The sequence below is a fragment of the Bubalus bubalis genome, chromosome 8 (genome assembly GCF_019923935.1).
Source record: "Bubalus bubalis isolate 160015118507 breed Murrah chromosome 8, NDDB_SH_1, whole genome shotgun sequence".
NCBI classification, from domain to species: domain Eukaryota; kingdom Metazoa; phylum Chordata; class Mammalia; order Artiodactyla; family Bovidae; genus Bubalus; species Bubalus bubalis.
This window is the reverse complement of record NC_059164.1, coordinates 22,659,753-22,674,373: the sequence shown is the minus strand read 5'-3', so window position 1 is coordinate 22,674,373 and position 14,621 is coordinate 22,659,753. Positions and strand designations below refer to the sequence as shown.

At 38.0% G+C, this 14,621-nt stretch overlaps 1 protein-coding gene across 7 annotated transcripts in view; it reads left to right on the top strand.

Moving 5' to 3' along the window:
* DGKB (diacylglycerol kinase beta) overlaps nt 1-14,621 on the top strand; it is an 885,919-nt gene that overhangs the window by 236,243 nt on the left and 635,055 nt on the right. For all 7 annotated transcript variants that reach the window (XM_044946500.2, XM_025290923.3, XM_025290920.3 and 4 more), the window contains one exon: nt 1,633-1,773. In XM_044946500.2, coding sequence (XP_044802435.1) covers nt 1,633-1,773 — 141 coding nt within the window. The remainder of the gene's footprint in view (nt 1-1,632; nt 1,774-14,621) is intronic.

The following is a 14,621-nucleotide window of genomic DNA, read 5'->3' as shown; positions in this document are numbered from 1 at the left end:
CTATTGGCCTTGAACAAAAATAGTCTGTAAGCTATTAATGTAAAGAGGACAAATTTGCTACTTATGAAACTCTAGCAATTAATTTCACTAAGGTTGTTTGTCATCTGTAAAATGGTAATAATGCAGTCTCCTTCACAGGGGTAATGGGAGAGTTAAGTAAGATGATGTTTCATGCTCAAGTGCCCAGCATGGTTCCTGCCACATATCATACACTCAGTAAATGACACATTTTCTTAGTAGTAACCTTGTGACTACTAAACTAACTTCTGACTTTTCATAATACATGAAATTGTATTCCTGGATATCTTGAAATGGCTGAAGGAAATGACAGATATTTTATCAAAGTTACACATGGAAGGAAATAAACCAGAGCAACAGATGTCGTTAGGTTGAGGTGTGCTGGTGAATGACAGATGAATGACCGGCGTCTAGACTATATTTGGTTAAGGTTATTCCTTCCGTTCCAGTAACTCCTGGTTGATTAGGAACCATGTAGCTATTCGCCCCATTAGCCATCTCACCCTCATACTTTTCATGTGACCAAACAGACCTCAAAGGATGATTGGGGTTTACCTTGTCAGATGCATATGGTCTTGTTTCAGAGGCTTCTCTCATAAGATGGAACTATTTATTGTGAAAAGGACTCAGCTTATTTATCATCATCCAGATAATCTGCAGTCATCAGCTCTTATGACTAGGCATTCACGTTCACTACCCTTGTCTTGGGGGTTTCCCTGGTGGCTCAGATGGTAAAGTGTCTATCTGCAATGCAGGAGATAGAGATTCGATCCCTGAGTTGGGAAGATCCCCTGGAGAAGGAAATGGCAGCCCAATTCAGTATTCTTGCCTGGAAAATCCCATGGACGGCGGAGCCTGGTAGGCTACTGTCCATGGGGTCACAAAGAGTCGGATACGACTGAACGACTTCATTTCACCCACTTCTTCACCCTTGTCTTGGAATAGGCACAAAGAATAGGTGTCAGAAATAAAGTATGGACCATATTTAAACTGCAGTTGTGTAGCCTTACCTCGCTAATTAAATCTGTCATGTTTATCCAGGTTTTTTTGTATGTTCTTTTTCTCTTACCCATGGGAAGATTCCTTGATGGTGAAAAGGATGTCTTTTGCATGATTGGACATAAATGCATGTTTTTATGTATGAATGATACCTGGTTGTCAGTATATAAATCATATTGTGACGGATTCACATTTCCTCAGCTTTTTTTTTTTTTTTTTTAATGAAAGACCATTTTTCAGTCTTCCAGATGATTTACAGCTGTCACTGCCTAAAGTGGAGAAAGGTAGAATAGGGAAGTAGTGCTTCATGCTTTGGATTCTGTCCACCAACCAACCCTGGGCAATAGAATTCTGACCCACATACCCTCCAGTGAGTCTGCAGAGCAGCCCCCGTGTCCCTGAATGCCAAAGAACTCTATATTACTTAAAAGAGTCATGGAATGTCTGTCTCTGTTATACTAGTACCAGAGGTTTGGGTTGTTTGATGCCTTAGAAACATACAGTTCTTTATATGGTCTATGCAATCATTATCTCTCCATTTCCCTTTTTTGTTTGTTTGTTTGAGAGCACTGTGAATTTCTTTAAGTATGTAAAGACAAATATTTTTTTTTCCAGGTCTGAAAATGAATAAAGGTGCCATCACCCCTCCTCGTACTTCTCCAGCAAACATGTGTTCCCCAGAAGTAATCCATCTGAAGGATATAGTCTGTTACCTGTCTCTCCTTGAAAGAGGAAGACCTGAGGATAAACTGGAGTGTATGTGCTTCTTCATTTAATTTACTTATCATGATTGGGGTGGTGGAAGGGGCTGGATATTGACAAACTTAAAATTGTTTGTACTATGGTTGCCTACATTCTTATTAAATGAAGTGACCTTGGTTATTAATAATAAAAAATCCTCCAACTGAAAATCAGACAGTTAAAAGATATTAAGACTCTAGCAATTTTAGGTTATTATTGATCAAAGTCCATTTATTACTGAGTATTTGAGTATGTTTATCAATTGACTTATTTTTTTAATTTACTCAGTTTGTTAACCAGGTTATGTTGAAAAGTATCTTTTGTGTTCTTTTGAAAAAACGCTTACTTCTAATATATAAAAGATCTTCTCATTAGTCAGAAAGAGGGTTCAGTTCATTATACACAGTCAACCTGAGCCTTTCTCTTTGGAAATCTTCCTTGAAACCTTCTGCACTAAGTTTCTTTGCTAGGAACAAATAATTTCTTAAATGCCAAATATGAGAGTTTCATTTCTAGAAACTGACTCTGAATATTATAATTAAAGAATAGCTATTTTCCTTCTAGCATGTAGCAGGCACTTCTGATAGAGAATTTCAATCTAGTTGAAAGGAAATGTGATCTCTTTAATAAAATACAGTTATTGAGCTCTCTCTGGTGGTGGACTGTACTCATTGCAAGGCAGGAAAATACTTTTTTTAAACCTTTACTGTAAGCCCAATCATTTAATAATCTATTCTGTCTCTAAAGTCCTTGCTAAATAGAGAGCTGGTGGTTTGTTCGGTAATCTGATTAACCTGGTTATATTAGATAGCATTAAAATGAATTAAACATTCTTGCTACTGGAATGATAGTAAAGACAATGAATCCTAAATTTGATATTTCTAAATCAAATGTAGAATATTATGAGAGCTCAGAATTATGGTTAGGTAGCATGCTTGGTTAAATTTAATGATAACTTTTTAAATAATATTTCTGTTACTAATAAAGAATTTAATATATGATTATTTAAGTCACACCTGCTTAGGTTATGAATAAACCATATTAACATCATTCTTTAAATACATATTTATTAGTTCTAAATGTTGAATATTTGCATTTCAAGATTTATTTGTATTCCTAAGAACCTGTAAAAATCTCTCTTATTCCAAAATAAATATTAATGTTTAGTGAATTCCTATTGAAGTAAAGGCCAGCAAGAAAGTTTTCTCAGGTGTTATCAGGGCCAGGTTTGGGATGATTTTAAAAATCCAAAGACAAATATTCTATTCCAGGTCTGAGAATGAATAAAGACAACATCACTTCTCCCAACATGGTCTTTGTGTTCCAGTTTAATTATTTTTAGGCCAACTGGAAGTATTTTGTTTTTAAGGTAGAATTCCTAAGAGGTATGTTTTGGTATGTTTTAAGTTCTCTGTTTGAATCTTTGAATCCATAGTCTTTGTCCGCTATTGCAAGGCAGAATGTTAACCCAGGAATGATTCAAAAACATTGGATGAATCAAGTCAAACCTGACCTGTCGCCCACCTTTCTTCAGTGTTATCAATCCCCTTCTGTCTGTTCTTTGAGTTTTCCAGCAATTTTTTGAACTTATAACATTCAGTTGCATTTTCTTTTTGTCTTAACCATATCTTTAGATTTTCCTCATAGACAGACCTGTTAGCTCCTGACATTACTGCTGTGGTTTTTACCAGGTCTGCAAAGTAAATGCATTTCAATCTCAGAAGCACATGAAGGTACCAGCTATGTTGTGGTTTTCTTCTCTACCATCCTTAAGTTTGGAGGACTTTAACCTGGTTCTTACTCATCTGGAGCTTGTGTTTGTGTCTGTTTTTTAAATGCCAGTGCTTGGCTCCTTGCTCTACCAATTAAATCAGAAACATTTCTTTCATGTACTTCCCTAGCCATGTACTTATACATTTTCCCTTTTACAATTGCACATTTACAAATTCCTATATACAGGTCAGGAAACAAAAGTTAGAACTGCACATGGAACAACAAAATGGTTCCAAATAGGAAAAGGAGTACATCAAGGCTGGATATTGTCACCCTGCTTATTTAACTTCTATGCAGAGTACATCATGAGAAACACTGGGCTGGAAGAAGCACAGGCTGGAATCAAGATTGCTGGGGGAAATATCAATAACCTCAGATATGCAGATGGCACCACCCTTATGGCAGAAAGTGAAGAGGAACTAAAAAGCCTCTTGAGGAAAGTGAAAGAGGAGAGTGAAAAAGTTGGCTTAAAGCTCAACATTCAGAAAACTAAGATCATGGCATCTGGTCCCATCACTTCATGGGAAATAGATGGGGAAACAGTGGAAATAATGTCAGACTTTATTTTTTTGGGCTCCAAAATCACTGCAGATGGTGATTGCAGCCATGAAATTAAAAGATGCTTACTACTTGGAAGGAAGGTTTTGACCAACCTAGACAGCATATTCAAAAGCAGAGGCATTACTTTGCCAACAAAGGTCCGTCTAGTCAAGGCTATGGTTTTTCCAGTGGTCATGTATGGATATGAGAGTTGGACTGTGAAGAAAGTTGAGTGCTGGAGAGTTAATGCTTTTGACCTGTGGTGTTGGAGAAGGCTCTTGAGAGTCCCTTGGACTGCAAGGAGGTCCAACCAGTCCATCCTAAAGGAGATCAGTCCTGGGTGTTCATGGGAAGGACTGATGCTAAAGCTGAAACTCCAATACTTTGGCTACCTCATGCAAAGAGTTGACTCATTGGAAAAGACTCTGATGCTGGGAGGGATTGGGGGCAGGAGGAGAAGGGGACGACAGAGGATGAGATGGCTGGATGGCATCACTGACTCGATGGACATGAGTTTGAGTAAACTCCAGGAGTTGGTGATAGACAGGGAGGCCTGGTGTGCTGCGATTCATGGGGTCGCAAAGAGTCAGACACGACTGAGCGACTGAACTGAACTGAACTGAACTGAACATTTATATGTTGTATTACAGTTACAGATTCTGAAAAGTTTTTCAATAAGTTTTTTTAAAAAATTTAATGGTTGTTAATTGGTGTGCCTGTGTACTTAGTCACTTAGTTGTGTCTGACTCTTTGCGACCCCACGGACTGTACCCCCTAAGGCTCCTCTGTCCATGGGATTTCTCAGGCAATAACACTGAAGTGAATTGCCATTTCCTTCTCCAGGGAATCTTTCCAACCCAGGAATTGAAACAGCATCTCCTGCAGCTCCTGCACTGCAGGAGGATTCTTCATCATTGAGCCATCAAGGAAACCCCTGGTAGTTAATTTAATACATACTTATTTCCAAAATGGTTATGACTTATTAAACACAATATATACTAGAGAGAAGAAACTAAGAAAATTAAAATTAACACAAAGTGGATATGATGAAGCACCTGATATAATTAACTTTTGCAGCTGAGTGTTATTTTGGAATCTCAGTTTTCAAGTAGCTAAGTAATAAAGGAGTAGAGACACATTGCCTGAGGTCAGAGATTCTTGAACTTTATCACATGTAAGAATCATCTGTAGGACTTATGAACACACTTACTGGGCCCCAACTCCAGTATATGTCATTCATCGGGCTTGGAATGGGATTTTAGAATTTTCAGGTCATGCTTATGTGGTAGGGACCACACTTTGAGAAGCATTGGTTTATGCAATTCTTTTTGTCTAATGAAAATACATAACACACACACACACACATACACAGACACACAATTCACCTGAAACTACAATTGTTTCTTGGAGTTGTCGGTGACAGCATTTGATATGCTTTTCCCTGGATTATTAGAGAAGGAAATGGCAACCCACTCCAGTGTTCTTGCCTGGAGAATCCCATGGACAAAGGAGATTGGCAGGCTACAGTCCATGGGGAGTCGGACACGACTGGGTGGCTTTCACTTCACTTGCCTGGGTTATTACATAAATGAATGGCACTGTTTTAAATTTCTTCCCCCCACAAAACAATGTTTTATAAATCTATTCAGTGGTTGCTGCCACTTCTAATCTCTCCATCTCTCTTCTCTACCAGGCATTTACAAAATGTTTAGAAGAAAGCATTTTTTTTTTTCCATTGAAAGGAAACTAACAAACCAAAGCTCTTGAACTTTCCCCTGATTACATCATCTTCAACTTGCTTTCCGTCACTGATCTTTAACTCAATCCTAATGCCCAAATGTGGGCTTTGCAGGTACTGAGACCACCCTCCCCCCTGATCAATACAAGATATTTATTCACCTGCTCCCAGGCACCCTTGGAAAGTGTGTGTGCATGCATGTGTGTGCGTGTCCTGAAGTTGTGGAGGAATTCTATTTTTATGTCTCCTCGTTGGCACAAGTTACCAACCATCCAGACACATAGATGAGAACATTGTGCCAGGGCCGACTTGCCCTCTTCCCCTTAAGCCCACAACAGTGCTTTAGGGAGAGTCATTCAGTACATCCCTCTTAGGGTCTCCTTACATTCCTCCAATTCTATGACCTCACCTCCATTTTATTTCAGCTGCTCACTTTTGTTGCTATACCCTAAAACCTGTAAGGCTTCCCAGGTGGTGCTAGTGGTAAGGAACCCGCCTGCCAATACAGGAGACAGAAGAGGCGCAGGTTCAATCCCTGGGTTGGGGAAGATTCCCCTGGAGGAGGGCATGGCAACCCATTCCAGTATTCTTGCCTGGAGAATCCCATGGACAGAGGAAGCTTGGTGGTCTACAGTCATAGGGTCGAAAAGGGTCAGACATGACTGAGACGAATTAGCACACATGTGCAAGCCTTGTAATTTCCAAAGACTACTCTTATTCTAAAAATTTAAATTCTGGGATTTTACTTGTACCACAGCCTGTGTTCACTTAACTTACTTTCCAACTTTTAATTTAAATATTTATAGCACAATTCTCGAGAACTTGAACCCTTCATTTCACTAATTGAATGAATCTTAGCTTTGACCCTTACTATCTAAGTAATCTGGGCACATGTGTAAAACCTCTCAGGCCTTAGTTTCCTCAGCTGTAAAACTGATATAATAGTAATGTCTATCTTGTATGTTTCCTACAGGAATTAAATGAACCATTATTTGCTTACTTAAATTCCTTTACATTTATGTGAATGTTAAGTGAAATAAAAATGAGAATTCTCACCTCTTGACCACTTCCTTTTGAGCTTGCCTGCATTTTTTGCATCTCCCACCCCATCATGTAAAGACTGATTCATAATCTGTGAGGTCAACCATTCCTTCTCACTTAGGTTCAGACAATACAATTTATTTGCTAATATACTAAGCTGCCAGAGATATTGTGAAATAAAAATACAATTCAATGGATTATAACTCTACTCACAAACCTCAGCTGGCCTTCAGTGCCTTTAGTGTTTCTCTAATCATTTATTTTACTCTAGTTAGAAGTTCATTTAGGTGTTTTGTAACTTCAAACACCTACTATGTAATCATCATTTCCCTGAGCTGTGAATTCTTGTAACTTCCTAAAACTTGTCAGCTTCTACACCTGTACTTTCCTCTTTCTCTTCTGACTCAGGATGAATGTGTGTCTTTGATCATTCCCTACTGAATAAAACACAAAAGTGAGCCCTTAACTTAGCATCGGTATACAAATCTAGCTCCACAATTTGACCCCAACCTACTTGGCCCATCTTGCATTTGGCTTTGATTTGCATAAAAAGTCCCAGGCTCATGAATCTACTTTTTAATCACTGGACAAACCCGGAACTTTTCCAGCTTCATGCCTTTGCTTAAAATGTGCCTTTGCTAGATATATATATGTTTCCCATGGTATATTAGATCCAGTCTGTGCATACATGATAAGTTGCTTCAGTTGTGTCTGACTCTTTGCAACTCCATGTACTGTAGCCCGCCAGGCTTCTCTGTCCATGGGATTCTCCCACCAGGGAATCTTCCCAACCCAGGGATTGAACTTGCATCTCTAATGTCACCTGCATTGGCAGATGGGTTCTTTACCACTATCTCCATCTGGTATAGTCTGCACTTAAAGCCCTGCTCACATCATGAATCGTGTTGCCATCTCTAATTGAAGTATTTCACTCTCCTTCCTCGTACCCTTATGCTGGGTATAACTTCCCACTGTAGTACCTACCACTTGTGTCTGTGTATATTTCAAAAGATAGATGCTCGATTAAGGATAGTTATATGGAACTGCAGACTATGGGTGCTTGACAAGAGAAAAATAATGGAAATTATTGAAGGTATCTTAGATAACCATTATATCTACTACTGTGGGCAAGAATCCTTAGAAGAAATGGAGTAGCCATCATAGTAAACAAAAGAGTCCTAAATGTGGTACTTGGATGCAATCTCAAAAATGACAGAATGATCTCTGTTTGTTTCCAAGGCAAGCCATTCAATATCACAGTAATTCAAGTCTATGCCCCGACCAGTAATGCTGAAGAAGCTGAAGTTGAATGGTTCTATGAAGACCTACAAGACCTTCTAGAACTAACACCTAAAAAAGATGTCCTTTTCATTATAGGGAACAGGATGCAAAAGTAGAGATCAAGAAATACCTGGAGTAACAGGCAGATTTGGCCTTGGCGTACAAAACAAAGTAGGTCAAAGGCTAATAGAGTTTTGCCAAGAGAACCCACTGGTCATAGCAAACACCCTCTTCCAACAACACAAGAGAAGACTCTACACATGGACATCACCAGATGGTCAACACCGAAATCAGATTGATTATATTCTTTGCAGCTGAAGATGGAGAAGCACTATACAGTCAACAAAAACAAGACTGGGAGTTGACTGTGGCTCAGACCATGAACTCCTTATTGCCAAATTTAGACTTAAATTGAAGAAAGTAGGGGAAACCACTAGATCATTCAAGTATGACTAAATCAAATCCCTTACAATTACACAGTCAAAGTGACAGATAGATTCAAGGGATTAGATCTGATAGAGTGCCTGAAGAACTATGGATGGAGGTTTGTGACATTGTACAAGAGGCAGTGATCAAGACCATCCCCAAGGAAAAGAAATGCAAAAAGGCAAAATGATTGTCTGAGGAGGCCTTATAAATAGCTGAGAAAGGAAGAGAATCTAAAGTCAAGGAGAAAAGGAAAGATATACCCATTTGAATGCACAGTTCCAAAGAATAGCAAGGAGAGATAAGAAAGCCTTCCTCAGTGATCAGTGCAAAGAAATAGAGGAAAACAATAGAATGAGAAAGACTAGAGATCTCTTCAAGAAAATTAGAGATACCAAGGGAATATTTCATTCAAAGATGGGCACAATAAAGGACAGTATGGACCTAACAGAAGCAGAAGATATTAAGAAGAGGTAGCAAGAATATACAGAAGAACTGTACAAAAAAGATCTTCATGACCCAGATAACCAAGATAGTGTGATCATTCACCTTGAGCCAGACATCCTGGAGTCAGAAGTCTTGTGGGCCTTAGGAAACATCACTATGAACAAAGCTAGTGGAGGTGATGGAATTCCAGTTGATCTATTTCAATTGCTGAAAGATGATGCTGTGAAAGTGCTGCACTCAATATGCCAGCAAATTTGGAAAACTCAGCAGTGGCCACAGGACTGGAAAAGGTCAGTTTTCATTCCAATCACAAAGAAAGGCAATGTCAAAGAATGTTCAAACTACTGCACAATTGCACTCATCTCACACGCTAGTGAAATAATGCTCAGAATTCTCCAAGCCAGGCTTCAAGAGTACATGACCTATGAACTTCCAGATGTTCAAGCTGTATTTAGAAAAGGCAGAGGAACCAGAGATCAAATTGCCAACATCCGTTGTATCACTGAAAAAGAAAGAGAGTTCCAGAAAAACATCTACTTCTGCTTTACTGACTACTCCAAAGCCTCTGACTTTTGGATAACAACAAGCTGTGAAAAATTCTTAAAGAGATGGGAATACCAGACCACCTGATCTGCCTCTTGAGAAATCTGTATGCAGGTCAAGAAGCAATAGTTAGAACTGTACATGGAACAACAGAATGGTTCCAAATCAGGAAAGGAGTACATCAAGGCTGTATATTGTCACCCTGCTTATTTAACTTATATGCAGAGTACATCATGAGAAATGTCAGGCTGGAGGAAGCACAAGCTGGAATCAAGATTGCCGGGAGAAATATCAATAAACTCAGATATGCAGATGACACCACCCTTGATGACACCACCCTTATGGCAGAAAGCAAAGAACTGAAGAGCCTCTTGATGAAAGTGAAAGAGAAGAATGAAAAAGTTGGCTTAAAACTCAACATTCAGAAAACTAAGATCATGGTATCTGGTCCCATCACTTCATGTCAAATTAATGGGGAAACAATGGAAACAGTGACACTTTATTTTTGGGGGCTCCAAAATCACTGTAGATGGTGACTGCAGCCATAAAATTAAAAGATGCTTGCTCCTTCTTAGAAAAGCTATGACCGACCTAGACAGCATATTAAAAAGCAGAGACATTGCTTTGCCGACAAAAGTCTGTCTAGTCAAAGCTATGGTTTTTCCAGTACTCATGTATTGATGTGAGTGTTGGACCATAAAGAAAGCTGAGCACTGAAGAATTCATGCTTTTGAATTGTGGTGTTGGAGAAGACTCTTGAGAATCTCTTGGACTGCAAGGAGATCAAACCAGTCCATCCTAAAGGAAATCAGTCCTGAATATTCATTGGAAGGACTGATGATGGAGTTGAAACCCCCATACTTTGACCACCTGATGCAAAGAACTGACTCACTGGAAAAACCCTGATGCTGGGAAAGATCAAAGGTGGGGGAGAAGGGGACGACAGAGGATGAGATGGTTGGATGGCATCACCAACTTAATGGCCATGAGTTTTAGCAAGCTCTGGGAGTTGGTGATGGACAGGGAAGCCTGGTGTGCCGCAGTCCCTGGGGTTGCAGAGCCAGACTCGACTGTGCGACAGAACTGAACTGTTTGAAGTTATCAAGTAATATTAATTTTACACTTTTTATTTTAAATACTTGCCATTCACTTTTGAATTAGTGTTTTTCAAGTTATTGATGACTTAGCTAGAATAAGTTCTAAGTTAACTTACAGTTACTGAAAAGAAATCAATACAAAAATATCCAGAAAATAAGTAATTGACAAACAGATAATGAGAACTACCCTGTACGTTAAAGTTATTGCTATGTCTAGTATCAATTTAAGGACTACTGAAAATTAACATTGAAAAGACCTTAGATATCATCTAGTTAACCTTCTTGTATTGTCAATGAAAAATCTAAAGCCCAGAGAGGTTGATTATTATTTATGCCACGAGTTTAGCTGGCTGTGACTAAAATGCATGATTTCTGACCTGCTGTGTGTCTGTTAGTCATTTTCATGTCCGACTCTGAAACGCCACGGACTGTAGTCCACCCGTCTCCTCAGTCCATGGGATTTCCCAGTCAAGAATACTGGATTGGGTTGCCATTTCCTTCTTCAGGGGACCAACCCAAGTGTCCTGCATTGCAGGCAGATTTTTTACTGTGAGCCATCAAGGAAGCCCCTCTGACTTAATGCTCTTTTTATTTTGCAAAGCTGCCTTTCCTTTTTTAGATTATTGTTTCTATTGTAGAAAATAGGAAAAAGTATAATACCATTACCTTAGATACCAAAGCTCTAAGTATTATTTTTGCCACTGCCCTTATGGTTTATTAAGTAGGTCTTGAAATACATAAAAATACATACAGTAAAAAATTATGAGTTAAAGAAATTCCGGCTTAAATGTCTTTTAAAATATAGACTGTAATCTTTAAAAACAATTTCCATAATAATACTTTCATATCAATAACATTATACAAAAAACAAAGACATATTCAATGCAAAGATAAATTAAAAACCTGCAAATCTTTTGGAAAACAGATTAATTCTAGATAGAATTATTCTCATATTACATAATGTGCCTTTCCTTTGATCTTTTAACCAAATTCATGTGTGGGCACATAATTGTTTCTATATAAAGTGTAATTGCATGAGCATAAAAATAGAAAAAAAGTGGTTTAAATGAGTTTGTGATTTCATAACAGGTACCCATCTTTGGAAGCTATCATGTTGACAGAATAATTTTAATATTGAGCTTAAATTAATTTTGCACCTAAAAATCTATGTCCTATTGGCTTTAAAAATAAAACCTATTGGTTCAATAATTCACTTGACCTTGGAGTCTAATTATATTTTTAAATTCTAACAATAATAGGCTTATTATAATGTTTGAGGATAGATATTAATTTTATCAATATTATTCAGACGTATTTTAGAACAGAAAGTTTCTATAGGCTTACCACGCCAAATAATTTTTATCTTCCATGATGTTAATAACTGTCCTATTTTCTTTATTTGATTAGTTTCTCTATTCCTATACAACTAATTAATTTTCAAATCTTCCACCCTAAATTCTGATTTAGAAACTTGTGCTCTTCATCCATTCCCTCATCTTTTCATTGTTAGTTACCTTCCCCTTTTATCTTAATTGCTCAGTCTTTGAAATCACTATTTTTATTTATTTATTTTTTTTATATGGAGTATTATTCAGCCATTAAAAAGAATACATTTGAATCAGTTCTAATGAGTTGGATGAAACTGGAGCCTATTATACAGAGTGAAGTAAGCCAGAAAGAAAAACACCAATACAGTATACTAACGCATATATATGGAATTTAGAAAGATGGTAACAATAACCCTGTGTACGAGACAGCAAAAGAGACACTGATGTATAGAACAGTCTTATGAAATCACTATTTTTAGACATTAGAGTTCCAAGACAGAACTTTGAATTATAATATTGTTAAATTTCACAACTTGTTCTCTTTTGTCTTTTATTTGACATCTGAGACACCTACTACAGGCTTCCAAGGTGGCACAGTGGTAAAAAATCAGCCTACCAATGCAGGAGATGAGACACGAGAGGCAGGGGTTTGAGAAAGACCCCCTGGAGGAGGAAACAACAACCCACTCTATATTCTTCCCATGGGGGAGCCTGGCGATCTACAGTCCACTGGGTCCCAAAGAGTTGGACATGACTGAGCACATCTTCTACATCTATGATGACTTTTTTTTTTACTCTTTCTAGCATAATTTGCACTTGACAGAGACTCCATTTTGTTCTCAACACCATCCTTATTTACCTTTATTATTATTTCATAGCTTGAAACTTTCCTCTTAGTTATAAGATTCCCCTTCCTCCTTTCCTGCTTTCTGGTTTCTTCCAAAATACTTTGCCTTGATTTGAAACAACTGCTTGGTGCTTGTGGGTAGGTGGGTGGGTGGGTGAGGTTTAAGCCTGACTCATGAGAGGTGAGGAAGAGGGAGTTAACTTTTCTCAGTGTTCAGTGTATACACCTTCATGTGATTACAGTGTGTTTGGTATGATACACCTACCATCAGAATACCTGACTACCCGGAGCTCAGAGCCCCTGTGGTTTGACTGCTGTAAAGGTCAAAGATCCAGTATCCTATAAGTTAGGGGGGTTGGCATACCCTCAGGTCCAAGGTGTGAGGGGTTGAACTTAAAAGACTAATTTCTCTTCATGAAAAATGTTAACTAGTTTCCCTTTCTGTGTGAATCTGTGCCTCCTCTTCACCTCCAGCTTAAGTTTATATTCCTTAGGTTTCTCAGTCAGTCCCCATGTGTTTTCCAGCTTCTAAAATGTTATGATTCTTATTTCCCCTCACGTTTCCTTTGTACTTGTGGGTTTATGCCTGTTTCATCCCTAACTGTTGCTGGTGGACTTTCAATAGAAAGATAGCATAAATACACATGTTTAATATTTCATATTTTGCACAACACCACTACAATTGTAAATTAGGAAAGTAGACTATTTTGAAAATAGAAGTTTTAGAATTCCTATGTCTCATCCAGGATCAAAGAAAATGTTTGTCTTTGATTTATACTTGATGAGATTTGGACTATTGGATACTTAGTGCTCAATATATGTATGTTATTTTTATTATTGCTATAATAATTAAAACTTGAAATTCTCCAGCTTTCTTCCCTGATGAATTTGAATTTGTAGACAGCCATTAACTCCTGTTAATGTGTTTAGAAATCAACACTAAAAATATACTAGGGCTTCTATTTCATTCAGTAGTAAAATTGTTTCTGAGTCCAAACTTGCTCTGCTTGCCACATAAAAGGCCAGTGGATCTGAGAGAGGAGGTGTTGAGGCAAGGAAAACGGCTTTATTTGGAAAGCCAGGTGACTGAGAAGATGGCAGGCTACTGCCTCAAAATAAACTATCTTATCAGGGTCTGGATGTCAGGGTCTCTTATAGATCAGAAATGGGGGGGAGGTGAGGAAGCAAAGTAAAACGGCTATTAATCTTGCAAACATCTTCTAGAATGGCAAGCCTCTGGTAGGGGCTGTGTTAATTTCTTCCTTCCTGCCAATTACAGGTGGACCTAGTTCTGAACAAAGGTGCTTTAACAGTCAGGTAGAGGGGCAGGATTCTCTGAGGCAGGCCATTCTGTATGATAATAATAACAAAAGCAACTAAAAGCAAGTCAAAGAAACAGTGCCAACATGGAGTCAGAATTGGCTTCTTTTCTGCAACAAAGTGTTTTCAGATCAACTTTCCTGCTCAAAACAACTAGAACATTTAAACTCTATATATATATAAAAAAAATTGTTTGTAAATTTTAGGAAACTTATCAAGACAACATTGTCCAACTTGTGGGCAAATTTCATGGGAGTGGGGAGCCAGGTTTTTGCCAATATTTTTAAACTGTAGTTTCTTAGATGGCTGTGAGGCTGAAAAGGTAAGGAGCTTTGGTAGACAGATCTTGGGGGAAAAACTTGAATTCTGGACTCTTTCTAGCAAGTGTATTATGCTTCTAAGTGTGGTTTAAATTTCCAGTTTCTTTATAATGGATAACTTTGAGTACTTTGCTATGATCAACTACTCATATATCTTCCTTT